This window comes from Cetorhinus maximus, chromosome 12, assembly GCF_964194155.1.
Source record: "Cetorhinus maximus chromosome 12, sCetMax3.hap1.1, whole genome shotgun sequence".
Taxonomy (NCBI): domain Eukaryota; kingdom Metazoa; phylum Chordata; class Chondrichthyes; order Lamniformes; family Cetorhinidae; genus Cetorhinus; species Cetorhinus maximus.
In genome coordinates this window covers 116,140,863-116,160,239 of record NC_135890.1, presented here as the reverse complement: position 1 = coordinate 116,160,239, position 19,377 = coordinate 116,140,863, and the positions used below count along the sequence as shown (strand labels likewise).

General features: G+C 44.8%; 1 protein-coding gene across 1 annotated transcript in view; it reads left to right on the top strand.

Moving 5' to 3' along the window:
* Positions 1 to 18,035, top strand: part of LOC144687902 (somatomedin-B and thrombospondin type-1 domain-containing protein) — a 141,267-nt gene extending 123,232 nt beyond the window's left edge. The window contains exons 4-5 of the mRNA XM_078554474.1: positions 13,422 to 13,580; positions 17,414 to 18,035. Coding sequence (XP_078410600.1) covers positions 13,422 to 13,580; positions 17,414 to 17,519 — 265 coding nt within the window. The 3' untranslated portion in view covers positions 17,520 to 18,035. The remainder of the gene's footprint in view (positions 1 to 13,421; positions 13,581 to 17,413) is intronic.
* Positions 18,036 to 19,377: the final 1,342 nt, after the last annotated feature.

Sequence of the window (19,377 nt, the reverse complement as noted above, 5' to 3'; positions counted from 1 at the left end):
TACTTCTGAGTCTGAACAGTGTGGGTTCAAGTCCCACTCCAGAGACTTGAGCACAAAAATCTCGGCTGATTCTCTGGAGCAGGACTGAGGGAGTGCTGCTCTGTCAGAGGTGCTGTCCTTTGGATGAGACATTAAACCGACGCCCCATCTGCACCTCTCAGGTCGAGGTAAAGGATCCCATGGTGCTATGTCGAAAAGAGCAGGAGAGTTCTCCCCAGTATCCTGTCAGATATTTATCCCTCAACCAGCATTCACAGAAAAAAAAAACACATTATTAGGGACACTTGCTTCATTGTTTTTGTGGGATCTTATCTGTGCACAAAACCAGCTGCTGGCAATTTCCTAAATTGCACATCAAAAAGTAATTAATGGCTGTAAAACATTTTGGGACATCCTGACATTGTGACAGGCGCAAGAGAAAAATGATCAGAAGGCCCTAGAAAAGTGTTAAATTGCGTACAGGGGATTGGATCTTCCATTTCTCCATATGAACTATTTTCCCCTCACTCTCCAGTTCCCTCCTCCCCTTCCTCCTGCTGAAGGCCCTGACAGATTCTATAGATACATCCACAGATTCTGGTGCTTCTAGTACTTAATCCAAGTGCCTGTCCTTCACGTGCAAGTCTAGATGCTCATGCCTGGATTATCTGATGGCCAATACTTTAGCCACAGGTATTGGAATAATGTTGACTGGAAAAAAACATGGATGTCTGTACTGTCTGTACTATTGGTCGATGGGGGTGGTCATAGCAGGGTATCCTGCCCAATCACCTGACACCCAAACATGCAGCCTTTCCAAAAAAAGTCTCTGGATCCTGATGAGGAGTGGAATCCCTGGTTTGTTCCCCCACCCTGCTAACATCTCCAACTCAGGAGAGACCACTTTGGTTTTGAAAGGGAGTTCGATGATAAAGATCCGATGTTACCTGCAGTTGGTTGTCTTCAGTTAGCCTGTTTTAAAAATGCCAGTTTTTTTGCAACATTTGAAGCTCGTGCTATCTGTGTGCATGGACGGGGGACAAGGGCAGGCTGCCAAGAATAGTAATTGTTTCATTGAAAGGGAGGCTTCATAGCCTTGATGTTCTGTATCCTTGGTAACCCGTTGTACGTTATTTCTTGATGGAACCTGAGCTCAGTTGTTTGAGTCTCTGGTGTGTAGGATCCTCACACTGCTAAGGGCATGAAGCACAGTTGTTGACAAAAACTCCTTTTCCCCTTCTCAATGGATGCTGAGACGTTGCAGTTTGTGTTTTCAACAGGATGGCAAGTTTCATTGCTGCTCTCCAGTAGCTGCACCCCCACCAACCCCCCCTCCCACCACCCCACTACACGGACTGAAGCTATGAGCAGATCTTCCTAGATAGAGCTCAGTCTGCTCTCTAAATGGCTCCTAGTCAGAAACAATACTGAAAGCTGGCTGCTTCAGACCAGCTATCTGTGGCACATTCCCAGCCTCCATTGCCTCATCATTATGGCCACAGCTCAGAGGGCTAATTGTGAATCTTTGGAATTCATGACATCAGGAGGTTGTGAATGCTTCGTCCTTCAATATCTTCAAGGTCTAGATTGATTGTCAGATTTTTGGACACTAAGAGAATCAAGGGATATCGGGATCAAGTGGGAAAGTAGAGTTGAGGTTGAAGATCAGTGATAATCTTACTAAATGACGGAGCAGGCTTGAGGACCTGAATGGCCTACTCCTGCTCCCATTTCTGAAGTTCCCACATACCTTGGCCCTAAGCTCTGAAATTCCCTGTTAAACCTCTTCATCTCTTCACTCCTTCAGAATTCTCCTTAAAATCTACCTCTTTGACCAAGCCTTTGTCCCAATATCTTCCTCTGTTGCTTGGCATCAAACTTCATCTCATAACATTCCTGTGAAGCACCGTGGGACGCTATTACATTAAAAGTGCTATATAAATGCAAGTTGTTGAAGTTCTGCTACAAAACAGACCAAAACAGGAGTCCTCGGGTTAAGGTGCTTAATTGGGGGAAGGCTAATTATAACAATATTTGGCAGGAACTGAGGAATCTCGACTGGAGGCGGATGTTTGAGGGAAAATCAACAACTGACATGTGGGGGGCTTTCAAACGTCAGTTGATAAGAATTCAGGACCGGCATGTTCCTGCTAGGATGAAGGATAAGTATGGCAAGTTTCAGGAACCTTGGATAACGAAGGATATTGTGAGATTAGTCAAAAGTAAAGGGAAGCATTCTTAAGGGCTAGAAGGCTGGGAACAGATGAAGCCCGTGGAGAATATAAAGAAAGGAGGAAGAAACGTAAGCAAGGAGTCAGGAGGGCTAAAAGGGGTCATGAAAAGTCACTGGCAACCAGGATTAAGGAAAATCCCAAGGCCTTTTATACATATGTAAAAAGCAAGAGGGTAGCCAGGGAAAGGGTAGGCCCACTCAGGGACAGAGGTGGGAATCTGTGTGTGGAGCCAGAAGAAATGGGAGAGATACTAAATGAGTACTTCTCATCAGTATTCACCAAAGAGAAGGACTTAGCAGTCGATTTGTCTAGGGAAGAGTGTGTAGATAGCCTGGATCATGTTGAGATCAAAAAAGAGGAGGTGTTAAGCGTCTTGAAGAATATTAAGGTGGATAAGTCCCCAGGGCCAGATGAGATCTACCCCAGAATACTGAGGGGGGAAAGGGAGGAGATTGCTGGGGCCGTGACATAAATCTTTGTATCCTCACTGGCTACAGGTGAGGTCCCAGAGGACTGGAGAATGGCCAATGTTGGTTCCATTGTTTAAGAAGGGTAGCAGGGATAATCCAGGAAATTACAGGCTGGTGAGCCTTACGTCAGTGGTAGGGAAATTATTGGAGAAGATTCTTTGTGACAGGATTTATTACCATTTGGAAGCAAATGGGCGTATTAGTGAGAGGCAGCATGGTTTTGTGAAGGGGAGGTCATGTCTCACTAACTTGATTGAGTTTTTCGAGGAAGTGACAAAGATGATCAACGATGGAAGGGCAGTGGATGTTATATACATGGATTTCAGTAAGGCCTTTGACAAGGTCCCTCACGGCAGACTGGTACAGAAGGTAAAGTCGCATGGGATCAGAGGTGAGCTGGCAGGATGGATACAGAATTGGCTTGGTCATAGAAGACAGAGGGTAGCAGTGGAAGGGTGCTTTTCTGAATGGAGAGCTGTGACTAGTGGAGTTCCGCAGGGATCAGCGCTGGGACCTTTGCTGTTTGTAGTATACGTAAATGATTTGGAGGAAAATGTAACTGGGCTAATTAGTAAGTTTGCTGATGACACTAAGGTTGGAGGAGTTGCAGATAGTGAAGAGGATTGTCAAAGGATACAATGGGATATAGATCGGTTGGAGACTTGGGTGGAGAAATGGCAGATGGAGTTTAATCTGGACAAATGTGAGGTAATGCATTTTGGAAGGTCTAATACAGGTAGGAATTATACAGTAAATGGCAGAACCCTTAAGTGCATCGACGGGCAGAGGGATCTGGTTGTACAGGTCTACAGGTCACTGAAAGTGGCAACGCAGGTGGATAAGGTAGTCAGGAAGGCATATGGCATGCTTGCCTTCATTGGCAGGGGTATTGAGTATAAAAGCTGGGAAGTCATGCTGCACCTGTATAGAACCTTGGTTAGGCCACACTTGGAATATTGCGTGCAATTCTGGTCGCCACATTACCAGAAGGATATGGAGGCGTTGGAGAGAGTGCAGAGGAGGTTTACCAGGATGCTGCCTGGTCTGGAGGTTATTAGCTATGAGGAGAGGTTGGAGAAACTCGGATTGTTCTCACTAGAGCGACGGAGATTGAGGGGTGACTTGATAGAAGTTTACAAAATTAAGTGGCATGGACAGAGTAGATAGTCAGAAGCTTTTTCCCAGGGTGGAAGAGTCAATTACTAGGGGACATAGATTTAAGGTAAGAGGAGAAAACTATAAAGGAGATGTGCAGGGCAAGTTTTTTACGCAGAGGGTAGTGAGTGTCTGGAATTCGCTGCCAGAGGAGGTGGTGGAAGCAGGTATGATAGTGGTGTTTAAGAGGCAGCTTGACAAATACATGAATAGGATGGGAATAGAGGGATACGGACCCCGGAAGTGCAAAACGTTTTAGTTGACGGGCAATATGATCGGCGCAGGTTTGGAGGGCCGAAGGGCCTGTTCCTGTGCTGTACTTTTCTTTGTAAAGACGAACTACTGCTGCCTGTGTAAAATAGCACTGAAACTGGATGTACTAAACTCTAAACTTTCCACATCGGTCAAAGCCCAGGCCTGAGATTTTCAACCCCAGGTGGTATACCTGTAAACACCTGAGCATGCCTAAAGATGGAAGGGTGCACCTGTCATCCTGCTGCTAGGGAGAGCTGCTGTGTCTCCTTCTCCTTATCCACTTTTCCCTGTCTTTTTCCTTGGCTGGGATTTTCTGGCCACACCTGCTGCCGGGATCATCTGGTCCCGCCGGAAGTTGGCTGGGACGCCGAGTCTCCCGCGGCAACGACGGGGCCTGGAAATCCTGGCTGTTATCCTTCCTGTATTCCTCCTCCGGCCTGGCTGCAGGATTGGCGAGTGCTTTCCGTGGAGAAGAAACAAGAGGTAGTGCTATCCCAACATTCACAGCAAAGGTAAAACCTCCTTATTAAAAATAATAGGACCTGTCATTGCCATAGAGACCTTTCAATACTTTTTAAAAATTCATTCACGGGATGTGGGCTTCGCTGGCTGGGCCAGCATTTATTGCCCATCCCTAGTTGCCCTTGAGAAGGTGGTGGTGAGCTGCCTTCTTGAACCTCTGTAGTCCATGTGGTGTAGGTACACCCACAGTGCTGTCAGGGAGGAAGTTCCAGGATTTTGACCCAGCGACAGTGAAGGAACGGAGATATATTTCCAAGTCAGGATGGTGAGGGGCTTGGAGAGGAACTTCCGGGTGGTGGTGTTCCCATCTATCTGCAGCCCTTGTCCTTTTAGATAGTAGTGGTTGTGGATTTGGAAGGTACTGTCGAAGGAGCCTTGGTGAATTCCTGCAGTGCATTTTGCACATGGTACACACTGCTGCTACTGTGCATCGGTGGTGGAGGGAGTGAATGTTTGTGGATGTGGTGTCAATCAAGCGGGCTGCTTTGTCCTGGACAGTGTCGAGCTTCTTGAGTGTTGCTGGAGCTGCACTCATCCAGGCAAGTGAAGAGTATTCCATCACACACCTGACTTGTGCCTTGTAGATGGTAGGCAGGCTTTGTGGAGTCAGGAGGTGAGTTATTCATCACAGGATTCCTTGCCTCTGACCTGCTCTTGTAGCCGCAGTATTTATATGGCTAGTTCGGTTCAGGTTCTGGTCAATGGTAACCCCCAGGATGTTGATAGTGGGGGATTTAGTGATGGTAATGCCATTGAACATCAAGGGGCAATGGTTGGATTCTCTTTTGTTGGAGATGGTCATTGCCTGACACTTGTGTGGTGTGAATGTTACTTGCCACTTGTCAGCCCAAGCCTAGATATTGTCCCAGTCTTGCTGCATTTGGACATGGACTGCTTCAGTATCTGAGGAGTCGCGAATGGTGCTGAATATTGTGCAATCATCAGCGAACATCCCCACTTCTGACCTATGATGGGAGGAAGGTCATTGATGAAGCAGCTGAAGATGGTTAGGCTGAGGACACTGCTGTGAATGCTGGGACAGACTTAACTCCATAGCAACCTTTTGCTGGCATGTGAGAGGGAGAGCAGGAAATGTTGGAATTTGCCAGCTGGCTAAGATTGGCAGGAATGTGGGAGATCGCAATCTCCTAGGGAGGAATCTTTTTAATTGTGGGAGAGTTGATAGGGCTGTATATCCTAGACATGATAACTAGTACCTGGCAATCGGTTAGGGTAGGCAACTGATTAAATGTATTTCTGAAGGCCAACATATGCATCCTTGTGACGCACAGCCTTCCTGTGCCAATTGGAGGCCAAAAAGACTCATTGCCCAATTGGATGAGGCTTGACTGTAGCAAAAAAACAGCCTTTTTCCTCCCATTTTCAATATTTTTACATCTGCTAAAGAGAAATGTTCAAAGAAAATGAACAAAAAAAAAACCCCCCAACCTTTTTTTAATGTTAATTTTCTCCAGTTGCTGGAAATTGATCCCTGAAGATTCTAGGGCAACACTGGAGGGTTGGCAACCCTTGAAGCCTGTGGTCTAATTTTATTGTTTAGCAGGCAGCTCGAAATCACTGATGTTTTCCTCTCACAGTTTAATGATATTATCTGTAGCGTTATAATATACAAAGCGCAATAATACCAATTTTGATGTCATGTATGGTTCAATAGTTCAAATCCTATACACGTAGGAGCATGTGAGGAGGGCAAAGGGAATGGCTAATAGGCTCATGAATGCTGGTTGGGATGGATGTTGTGGGAAATGGGGGTGTCACCTTGGTCCAAAAGGCTACGCTTATCTGTAGTTGGGAGTGAGGTACCTTGTTTGGGCAGATACAGGGGGGTATTGCCTGCACCTGTTGTATGAGGTGAGTCTATTTCAAAGATCTTGAAGTTTGGATAACACTGGGAAGCATCCTGGGATTTGCTATTCTCTCTTGGACTGATATCTGAAGCCTTTTCACCAATATTACACGGGTGCAACTGCAGCTCCTGCACTGTCAGAGGAGCGCAATGCCTGCACTGTTACAGGAGTGTAATGCGACTACTGCACTGTTACAGAAGTGTAATGCAGCTCCTACACTGTTACAGAAGTGCACTGCAGCTCCTGCACTGTTATGGGATGCAATGCAACTCATGCGATGTTAGAGAAGTGCATTGCATCTCTGAACTGTTACAGCAGTGCAAATGCAGCTCCTACACTACTACAGAATGTAATGCAGCTCCTGCACTGTTACAGGAGTGCAATGCAGCTCCTGCATTGTTAACAGGATGCAATATAGATCCTGCATGGCTAAAGGAATTCAATGCAGCTCCTGCATGGTTACAGGATGCAGTGCAGCTTGTGCACTGTTACAGGAGTGCAATGCAGCTCCTGCAATGTTAACAGGATGCAATGCAGCTCTTGCGATGTTACAGAAGTGCAATGCAGCTCCTGCACTGTAACAGGCGTGTAATGCATCTCCTGCACTGTTACAGGATGCAGTGCAGCTCCTGCGATGTTAGAGGAGTGAAATACAGCTCTTGCACTATTACAGGAGTGTAATGCAGCTTCTTGCACTGTTATAGGATGCAATGCAGCTCCTGCACTGTTACAGGATGCAATGCAGCTCCTGCACTGTTAGAGGATGCAATGCAACTCCTGCACTGTTAGAGGAGGGCAATGCAACTCCTACACTGTTAGAGGAGGGCAATGCGGCTCCTGCACTGTTACAGGAGTGCAGTGCAGCTTCTGCACTGTTAGAGGATGCAATGCAACTCCTGCACTGTTAGAGGAGTGCAATGCGGCTCCTGCACTGTTACTGGATGCAGTGCAGTTCCTGCACTGTTAGAGGATGCAATGCAACTCCTGCACTGTTAGAGGAGTGCAATGCGGCTCCTGCACTGTTACAGGATGCAATGCAGCTCCTGCACTGTTAGAGGACGCAATGCAACTCCTGCACTGTTCGAGGAGTGCAATGCGGCTCCTGCACTGTTACTGGAGTGTAATGCAGGTCCCATATTATTACATTCTGAGAATCACTTCAGGCATTCATAGCTGCCATAGAAATGTTGGGACACAGTAGGTGCTTTCCAGTTCTGTGACCAAGGTCAAATACCCTGTATGTAACTTGGTTTTGTTTGTGTTTTGGGAAATATAACCTTACCATAACCTCGTCCAGTTCCCTCATATATTTTGGGATCGGAACATCCAGATTTCTTGTTATTTTCCATCAAAATCCTAGGATAAACACTAAACAGGAAATCAGATTACCCACTGATAACAGAATGAATAGTGTGATTGCTCCCAGTGGTAAAGGTTTCAGGCTGGAAACAGTGTACAAACAATATTATGGAGAAAACTGCTGAACTGAGCTTCTCCCAATGCACAGGGGAAATTTGCAGAATCACAGGCTTAGGGTTTATTGACTTACCCTGGACTGTTCTCTGAGAGCATTATCCTAACTTAAACACAGCATCTTATACAGAGAATAAGGAAACAGGCCATTCAGCCCATCAGCTATGTTGGTGTTTACCTTCCACGTGAGTAAATAGTCCTAATCACATTTAGCCGCTCTGTTGCCATGTTATATTGTCCCCCTTTCCTTCAAACACCGACCACCTATTCTTAAATATTGATGAGCTTCAATCACTATCTCTGGGATGGGGGTGGGGCAGGTGGAGGGGGGTGTGGGTGCAGTTGATTGTCATAGCCCATACGGAATATTTCTGCTCTCTGTCCTAAATCTCTTAGCGACACGTGTCAACTGTGGCTCATTCACCTCTGAGCCAGAAAGGTGTGAACTCTAATCCCAATTCAGAGGCTTGACCACACCATCCAGGCTGATGCTTTAATGGGGTACAGGGGGAGCGTTGCATTGGCAGACTTTCGGGCGAGACATTAAACTGAGATGCTGTCTGCCCTCTCCGGCGGATATGAAAGATCCCACGGCACAATTTTGAAGAAGAGCAGAGGAGTTATTGCCTTTGTGTCGTGGTAAATAGTTACCCCTCAACCAACACTGCTAAAAACAAGAGATGATCCGGTCATTATCCCATTGCTGGTTGTGCTAGCTGGGCTGCCAAGTTGCCTATAGTGTAACGCTGACGACACTTCAAGAGTACATGGTTGGTTCTAAAGCACTTTGGGACACTCTGAAGTGCAACTTCTTAACCTTTTGTAATCAACTCTCCGGAGTGGGACTTGGACCCACAATCTTCTGTCTCAGAGGCCTGAGTGCCAATGACTGAGCCACGGCCGATGAAAATTAATGCAGAGAAATGGGAATTAACACTTGTCTTGGGAGGCTACAAGAAGAATTGGGTTCACCGCGTGAGTGTGAAAGATGCTGAAGAGTGTCCATAAGCAGAGACTGATGGGTTCAGGTACATTGTTCCTCCAAAGTCAGTGTGGGTAGATAAAACCAGGAACAGTTTGAGTTTTATAAACAGGGCACCGAGCACAAAATTGAATGCTGAATTTGTAAATGGCCATAGTCACGTCCCCAGCCGTTGGCAACTGATTAAAAAATTGTCAACTTCCAGTAACCATCAGCACAGTGAGGCGGGGTGGAAAACTGAGGAGCAATAATCAACCCTGAAAGCTGTGGATCTGACAGGAGCGAATATTTCACAGCAAAACATTGGCCAGCGAGGATCTCCCAGGCCTCCTGTGGAAAATTTGGACTGAGACATTATGAATTTAAATAAGTGCTTGTGTACAGTTTTGTAATTCCTTATTTTGCAGGGGCAAAGTGGTAATGTCACTGGACTAGTAACCCAGAGGCCCAGGGTAATGCTCCTGGAGACACAGGTGCAAATCCCACCACAGCAGCTGGTGGAATTTAAATGCAACCAATTAATAAATCTGGAATTGAAAGCTAGTATCAGTAATAATGACCAAGAGACTATCATCGATTGTCGTCCAAATCCATCTGGTTCACTGTTGGCCTTTAGACAGCCTTACCTACATGAGAGATGGCATAGGAGGGAGGGATTTAGATTCCTGGGGCACTGGGACCAGTTCTGGGGGACGTGGGACCTGGACCGATATCCTTGCTGGGAGGCTTGCCAGTGCTGCTAGGAAGGGTTTGAACTAGTTTGGCAGGGGGGGGGGCAGTGATGGGGGTGGGGTGGGTGTGGGAATGGGAGCCTGAGGGTAGACTCAGATGGGGCAAAATCAGAAATGGTAATGGAAGGCAAAAAAAAATCAGTGAATGAGTCTAGAAGACAAGAGAAACAAAAGATAGAAAATAAAATAAAGAGTTTGGCAGTGCTCAAGGGTATAATACTTCAATGCAAGGAGTACAGCAAATAAAGCTGAGGGCACAGATAGAAACGCGGCAGTATATCATAGCTATTGCAGAAACATGTTTCAAAGAAGAACAGGAATGGCAGCTCAATATTCCTGGTTGCAGGGTTTTCAGACGTGATAGAGAAGGGGTGACAATTTTAGTTAGAGAAGTGATTACAGCTGTGAGGCTGGGAGAAGGATCATCAATTGAGGCAATATGGATTGAGCTTAGGGACAAGAAAGGGGCAGTCACACTACTGGGAGTGTACTATACTCCACCAAACAGTCCGAGGAAGATAGAAGAGCAAATATGTAGGCAAATCTCTGAGAAATGCAATTACGATAGTGCAGTAATAGTCATCTGGGATAGATTAAGTGTGAAAGGAATTCAGGAAAAAGAATTCTTAAGGTACATTCAGGAGAACTTCTTTGGCCCGTATGTAACAATTCCAACAAGTGAGGGTGCGATTCTGGACTTAGTTTTAGGAAATGATGCTGGGCGGGTGGAAGGAGTGACAGTGGGAGAGCATTTTGGTGATAGTGATCATAATTCAGTTAGCTTTAACATAATTATGGAAAAGGACAAAGAATGAACAGGAGTTAAAGTTCTAAATTGGGGCAAAGCCAATTTTACAAAGCTGAGGAGTGATTTAGCAAAAGTGGACTGGGAATAGCTACTTGAAGGTAAATCAGTGTCAGAGCAGTGGGACGCATTCAAAGGGGAGATTCAAGGAGTTCAGAGTAAACATGTTCCCACAAAGGAAAAGGGTGGGACGCCCAAATCTAGAGCCCCCTGGATGTCAAGGAGCTTACAGGGTAAGATAAGGCAGAAAAGGAAAGCTTATATCAGACACTGAGAACTCAATACTACAGGAAGCCAAGAGGAGGATAGAAAGTGAAGGGGCTGAAATCAAGAAGGAAATTAGGACAGCAAAGAGAGGGCATGAAAGAATATTGGCAAAATCAAGGAGAACCCAAAGATGTTTTATCAATACGTTAAGAGTAAGAGGATAATTAAGGAAAGAGTAGGGCCCATAAAAGACCAGAAAGGTAACATATGTGTGGAGTCAGAGGATGTGGGTATGGTTCTTAATGAATACTTTGGGTCTGTCTTTACAAAAAAGAGGGATAGTGCAGACATTGTAGTTAATAGGAGGAGTGTGAAGTATTGGATGTGATAAGCGCAGGGAGAGAAGAAATATTAATGGGATTAGCATCCTTGAAAGTGGATAAGTCACCAGGGCCAGATGAAATGTACCCCAGGCTGTTAAAAGAGGCCAGTGAGGAAATAGGAGAGGGTCTGACCATCATTTTCCAATCATCACTGGATACAGGTGTGTGGTGCCGGAGGATTGGAGGTCTGCTAATGTTGTACCTTTGTTTAAAAAGGGAGCTAGGAATAGATGAATCACAGGCCAGTCAGTCTGACCTTGGTGGTGAGAAAATTATTGGAATCAATTCTGAGGGACAGGATAAATTGTCATTTAGAAAGGCTCGGATTAATCAAGGACAGTCAGTATGGATTTGTTAAGGAAAAGTTGTATCTGACTAATTCAATTGAATTTTTTGAGGAAGTAATGAGGATTGATGAAGGTAGCGTAGTTGATGCGGTCTACATGGATTTTAGCAAGGCTTTTGACAAGGACCCACATAGCAGACTGGTTAAAAAACAATAAAATCCATGGGACCCAAGGCAAGCTGGATATAAAATTGGCTCAGTGGCAAGAGACAAAGGGTAATTGTTGTTGGGTGTTTTTGTGATTGGAAGGCTGTTTCCAGTGGGGTTCCGAGGGCTCAGTACTAGGTCCCCTGCTTTTTGTGGTATCTATTAATGATTTAGATGTAAATGTAGTGGGAATGAACAAGAAGTTTGCAGACAACATAAAGAGAATAGCCGTAGATTGCAGGAAGATATCAACGGACTAGTCAAGTGGGCAGAAAAGTTGCAAATGGAAGTCAACCCAGCGAAGTATGAGGTGATGCATCTGGGGAGGTTAAACAAGGCAAAGGATTACACAATAAATGGGAGGATATTGAGAGATGTAAAGGAAGTGAGGGACCTTGGAGTGAATGTCCACTGAAGGTATAAGACAGGTCGATAAGGTGGTTAAGAAGGCATATAGTATCCTTCCATTTATTAGCCGAGGTATAGAATATAAGAGCAGGAAGGTTATGCTGGATCTATATAAAACATTAGTTAGGCTACAATTTGAGTTCTGTGGTGCAGTTCTGGTCACCTCATTACAGAAAGGATGTAATTGCATATGAGAGGGTACAGAGGGGATTTACAAGGATGTTGTCAGGTCTGGAAAACTGCAGCTATGAGGAGAGATTGGATAGGCTGGGGTTGTTCCCCTTGGATCAGAGGAGGCTGAGGGGAGATTTGATTGAGATGCACAAAATAATGAGGGGACTGGATAGAGTGGATGGGAAGGGCCTATTTACCTTAGCAGAGAGGTCAGTAACTAGGGGGCATGGGTTTAAAGTGATTGGTAGAAGGATTAGAGGGGAGATGAGGAAAACATTTTTACCCAGAGGCTGGTAGGGGTCTGGAACTCACTGCTTGAAAGGGTAGTAGTAGCGGAAACCCTCAACTCATTTAAAAGGTGTCTGGATATGCACCTGAAGTGCCGGAACCTTCAAGGTTATGGACCAAATGCTGGAAAGTGGGGATAGGCTGGGTGGCTTGTAATTGAGCTAGCACAGACACGATGGGCCAAGTGATCTCTTACTGTGCCATAAACTTTCCATGGCTTTATATGGCTCCAGACCCACAGCAATGTGGTTGACTCTTACCTGCCCTCTGTAGGGTTGCCAACTGTGATTAAATATATTCCTGGAGGTTTCATCACATGATTTCCCCCCACACTCCAGCCATTAGTTGGCTGACACATCCATCCCTGTGATGTGCTGCCTTCCTACGCCAATTAGAAAACAAAAAGACCCATTACCCAATTGGATGATGCTTGGCTGTCAGCCAAATGGCCTTTCTTTTCCCCATTTTCAATATTTTTATATCTGGTAAAGAGAAATGTTCAAAGAAAATTACCAAAAAAAAAAATCTTGTTGAATGTCCCGATGATTTTTCTCTCGGGTTGCACACAGCAATGGAGATTGATCTTCAATTCCTGGAGACTCCAAGCCAATCTGGGAAGGTTAACAACCCAAGCCCTCTGAGATGGCAGAGCAAGCCGCTCAGTTTAAGGGCAATTAGGGATGGGTAACAAATGCTGGCCTTGCTAGCGATGCCCACATCTCATGAAAGAGTTAAAGTAAACAGAGTTTAATTGTTTTAATTAATTACCATTGGTGGTTATGCTTTCTGTTGCCTGAGTTTTAAGATCTAATGAAAGGTCCCTACCCGGAATTTAACCTAATTCATATAATAACAGACCTTTGTGAACTCCCAAGCCCTTCCTGTTACCCCATCTATTCCCCCCTTCCCTGGATCCCAGTTGCACTTCTAGCACAAGATTAAGCACTAACACCCAACAATTCCCCTTCTTTTCTCTCCCCTCTTCCCTCGACAGTTACTGCGCTTATTTTCGAATGAAGGAGGTGAGTCCCTCTTGCCGCCTTGGGCTGCAGATCAGTTATCTGTTCCGGGAGAAATACATATGCGTGGAATGTCAAGGAGAAGCCATGGGGATCAGAGATCGGTGCGAAGGTGATGGACTGGAAGGAACCAGGTAGGAAGCAAGCTGTTCATCATGGTGAAATAATTATTAAAGACTGCACAGGGTGCCCAAAAAAATAAAAAGATAAGGGTTTGTATTGAAGATTTTTCGTCAAATTGTGTGAGTCTTTCAACATTTTCTGATATTTTTGCCTTTATTCTATGATTATTATTTAACCAATGTACAGTATTTATGATCTTTTGCCTTAAGTGTTGGCTCTACCAAATTCTCAAAGACTCTTATAATTCATTTTGCTTTGCCAAGAGTGAAGGTGTGGTATTTATTAAATATCCTTATCTATTTAGCTCTGAAGAAGGGTCATACAGACTCGAAATGTTAACTCTGTTCCCCATTTACCCGTTACCTCAGTAGTCTGCCCCCTTTCTTTGACCATTCTTTTACCTCTATATGCTTATAAAAGGCATTGCTACTCCCCCTTGATGGTCAGTTCATTTTGTACTCCGTCTCAACCTCCCAAACCTCCCTTTTTGTTTCCCTCTATATCCCGTTAATACTTCTCATTGCTTTCTCCCCCATATTTAATGTAGGCCTCATCTTAACAACTTATTTTTTGCACTATTTTTTGTATTCATCAATGGTAACCCGGCTTCTGGCACACCACAAATAACTCTTAACTGGGATGTTTCGAACCTGTTAAGCTCATAGTTAATTATCTTCCCACTGCTCACTGTTTGCCAATTTTCCAACCAGTTAATCTGGACTGGATTTCACTTCACTGCACAGAAGAAGGCTCATTACCAGTTTAGTGCCTTTATCTTGGATTGTTCCTTTTTCTTTTTTGTAAAAACACAACTGTTTTTGATGTGAAGCAGTTAGATTTTGGTCACTACCTCTTACCTTCAGGTCACTTATGCATCCAGCTTTGACCTTGAGAATCAAATCTAGCACTGATTCGGGAAAGCGCCTTGTTTGGAGTGTAAGGCATTTGTCTTTTCGCGGTCCACCTTAAGATCATTAAAGCCCCCATTATTAGGACTCAGTTACTACTGCAAACCCCAAATTTCTTACAGATCTCATGCTCAGTTCCTTCCCAGTTAGATAGCTCTCCCTATCTTTTATTGTTTTTCTTCAAACACAAGGATGGATTGGAGAAGCTGGGGTTGTTCTCCTTAGAGAAGAGAAGGTTTGAGAGGAGATTTGATAGAAATTCCTGAGGGGACTTGGCAGAGTAGATATGGAGAAATTGTTCCCATTGGTGGAAGTGTTGAGAACCCGAGGACACTGATTTAAGGTGATTGGTGAAAGAAGCAATGGCGGCATGAGGAAAAAGATTTTTTTTGACGTGGCGAGTGGTTAGGATATGGAATGCACAGCCTGAGAGCGTGGGGCAGGCAAAGTCAATTGTGGCTTTGAAAAGAGAATTGGGTGATTATCCGAAAGGAAGAATTTTGCAGGGCTGTGGGGAAAAGACGGGGAGTAGTTGAGTTGCTCTTGCTGAGAGCTGGCACGGGCACGATGGGCCGAAAGGTCTCATTCTGTGCTATAACTATTCTGTGATCACTTCTCAGTCCAGACAGACTTTGCCTGACCAGCAACATTGATACAAACCGATTCCTACAGCTGTAATCATTAATTAACAAAAACATTTTGTATTCCTTTTTTTATCCTTCTCTATCTTTGCACAATATTTAGATTCCAGTTCTGCCAAGCCTCAGTCAGGGATCTAATGACGTATCCCTGCATTCTCATTAGCACCTTTGTTTTTCACCAGACAAGACAAGTTACATATTGGGCATCTTCCCAATACTTTCCATCTGTACCTAATGCAAAAGTTGGCTTTCAGTAAACAAGCCTGCACTTTCTATCAACTGAAGCTTGGCCTTCTGCACAAAATATCTGGTTTACTATCACCATAGGCCAAGCATAATGAACCCTTATATCATTGTGGCATGAATCCAAAGTAATCTGAAAAACCCACTTAGTGACACATGTGGGATTCTATGATTCTAATTTCAATTGACTCATTGTCAGTAATTCCACCACATGATTATAATTATTTTTTAATTTAATCTTTTGTGGGATGTGGGTGTCACTGGCAAGGTATTGCCCATCTTTAATTGCCCTTGAACTGAGAGGCTTTCTAGGCCATTTTCAGAGGACAGTTAGGAGTCAGCCACATTGTAGTGGGTCTAGAGTCACATGTAGGCCAGACCAGGTAAGGACGGCAGATTTCCTTCCCTGAAGGGCAGGAATGAACCAGATGGGTTTTTTACAACAATCAATGATAGTTTCAGAGTGACCATTACTGAGTTTTCAATTCCTGATTTAATTAGTTGAATTTAAACGCCACCAGCTGCTATGGTGGGATTTGAACCCATGTCCTGGATCTCTACATTACAAGTTCAATGCGGCATTGCCACTACACCACCATCATCCCAGTCTATCAATCTAGCTATTGATTAGTGATCCATATCTGAAGCAGGTTGCCAGGTAATTTCATCCTGCTGTTAGTTCCTATGCTTAATGATTAAGATGTTAACTAATGGACGTAGGTTTGGTTCAGTTTTGTTGACGATATTGAACGAGTGGGTCACAAATAATATTAGAAGTGGGTGAAATACAGATGCAAGTCGGATTGATGAGTGATCAACATCATTTTACGGCAGTAATTGCCAAGTGAGCAGATGGAGGTAGGGGATTAAACAATGACAGTATTTGCTAAATAACAATCCACAGGACAATACAGGAGAGGGATCTGGGATATTTCACTGAAATCATCAGCAGAGTGAGAGATTGCAGCAAAGAAGGCAGTTCTACCCTTCTTCTTGAGGTTCCTTCCTCTTGAGGTGGGGGTTAGACCCAATATTGTGCCAGCCCCTTCTACTCTAAAGAGCAGGATTTCTGTGATCAAGTTTCATTGTTAACTATGAGATGTTGCTGGGTAAGGGCCCAATCTTTTCTGAGCTGACTGGTCACAAGTCTGCTTCATCAGGAGAGTGCCCTGGATGTGCCCCACATTTTGCAGGTGTCCACCCTCAGAGCCCTTCTCCTCTCGCTAGAACCATCTGCCTCTTCCGTCATTCCAGACTTCATGCACTTAGAGCGGCGTCGTTCCCCCACTGACATCAAACAAAGTTAATGATACTCACACTTTAGTTCGTCAGCCGAGACAAGGTGCCAGGGTGTGCCTGTCGGTGTACATTACTCACTGCTTGGAGGCATAAGTGAGAGCTGAGGACACTGTGGGATACCAATGAGCCTTAACCACGTACAAACCTGGAGTGTGTGGCTGACAAAGATTCAGTCCTGTCACAGAAATCCTCCATGTATCCCTTGTTACACTGATGGAGCATTAAGTCCCAGCGTCACCTTGGGTTCTGGCTCTAGGTTTAAGCTGCATTTACACTAAAGTTAAACTGCTATCCATCAGTGTTACAGTTGCTTTGTAACTACGTGGGTATGTGACTGCGTTGGTTATACCGTGGATGACGAATCCAGAGAATATGAGCTCAAATCCCACTAATGCGATTTGTAAATTTGAATACTTTTTTCTCTTTACGCTTGTACAAGTCAGATTGTTGTAAAAGCCCAACTGGTTCACTAATGTTCTCTGACTTAAGAACCTGACTGTTGTGACCTGGTCTGACTTACGTGTGATTCCAGCCCCTCAGCAAAGTGATGGACGCTAACCCCCCCCGTCCAAAGCAGCCTAACGAGCCACTCAATTATAGATTAAGGCAACTATGGCTGGTGAATAAATGGCAGCCTTACCACATGCAGGGAACGAGTTTTAGAAAAAACATAATGAACTCTCAAAATAATTTTCTGCTGGTGTCCCTGGTTTCCTAAAGCTGTTTCTGTGTGGCTCTCTCTTCCCTCTCTAGAACATTCTGGACAGCAGCCTCCATCCCTGGCTGCCAAGGATCATGGGTGCGTGAATCTCTGCGTGAAAACTGCCGCTGTGCCCCGCAGTCGCTGATCTTCGTTTAATATTGTTTTGGATGCGGTATGTAACATCATCACAGGGCAACAGAAGTCAGCTCTGGAGGCCTACAGGAGCGAGGGGAGCCTGTGCAGAGCCATCGCCACTTTCTGGACTCCTCATTTGACAATGAGACGAGAGAGATGTAAAATGGATGAAGAAGAGACTATATAACCTTGCTGCATGCTATTTACCTCAGTATCCTTTTACGTAAGCACGTGCAGAGACTTATAACCTCACAACAGAACAATGAAACTCTGAAAGCACAAAGAGAACAGCTAAGAACCTTTAAAACTTTTACCTCTGAAACTCTGCTGAAAGCTACCTCCATAAACACACCTGCCTTTATTAAAAAAAAACCCATAAAAATGTATTTTCCTTTTAACTGTTTTCTACTATTTGTCATTTTTTTTATTTGTTTATCCATATGCTATGTAACTGGGAACAGCAAAGATGGGAATGTCTAGATACAAAGACTGAATATTATTTAAAATTACTTTTGAATAAATCCATTATCATTATAATACCCGGCTGTATTTACTTTGTGCAGGCCTCACGCTGTTCTTCCCATACAATAACGTAGGGCCTCAGAGGGCTGGTCCTGTCAGAATTCTACCTCATACCCGAGAAGGACATCAGGATCATCAACCCTCCTACCCCGAGGCGGGATTCTCCCCGGGGGCTTCTGGCTCAAATGGGGGTCAGAAGCCTGCAGCATGTGGAAAATAGTCACACCTGTGATTTTCCCCAAACTGACCTATTAGTGTCCAGAGAGTGGGCTCAGCCTCCAATTAAAAAACAGAGGGTGGGCTCTTGAAGCTGGGGTGGGGGGGGGGGGCAATCAGATGCCTTCCAACTTTAAAGCAGTAGCGGGATGCCAGGGCAAGTAGGTAAGGGCGCAGTCGCTATTGTGCTTTGTACCTTGGAGATATGCAGAGATGACACTCACCGGGTTCTGTATGTGAAGAGAAACTGTTTCCACTGGCAGAAGGGTAACCAGACATCACAGATTTAAGGTGATTGGTGAAAGAACCAGAGGGGCATTAGGAAACATTTGTACACTGCGAGTTGTTACGATCTGGAATGAACCTTTCTTTAATTTGTTCATGGGTTGTGAAAATTGCTGGCAAGGCCAGCATTTAGTTCTCATCACTAATGGTCATAATCAAGGTGGTGGTGAGCTGCCTTCTTGAACCGCTGCAGACCATGTGGTGTAGGTACACCCATAGTGCTGTTAGGAAGGGAGTTCCAGGATTTTGACCCAACGACAGTGAAGGAACGGCGATATATTTCCAAGTCAGGATAGTGAGTGGCATTGAGGGGAACTTCCAGGTGGTGGTGTTCCCATGTGTTTGCTGCCTTTGAACTCCTAGGTCGCAGGTTTGGATGGTGCTGTCGAAGGAGCCTTGGTGAGTTGCTGCAGCGCATCTTGTAGACGGTACACACTGCTGCTACTGTGCGTCGATGGTGGAGGGTGTGAATGTTTAAGTTGGTGGATGGGGTGATGATCAAGTGAGTTACATTGTCCTGGCTCGTGTCGAGCTTGTTGAAGCTGCATTCATTCAGGCAAATGGAGAGTATTCCATCACACTCCTGACTTGTGCCTTGTAGATGGTGGACAGGCTTTGTGGAGTCAGGAGGTGAGTTACTCATCGCACGATTCCTAGCCTCTGACCTGCTCTTGTAGCCACAGTATTTATATGGCTGGTCCAGTTCACTTTCTGGTCAATGGTAACTCCCCAAGATATTGACGGTGGAGCAGTCAGCAATGGTAATGCCATTGAATGTCCAGGGGAAATAGTTAGATTTTCACTTGTTGGAGATGGTCTTTGCCTGGCACTTGTGAAATGTAAATATTACTTATCA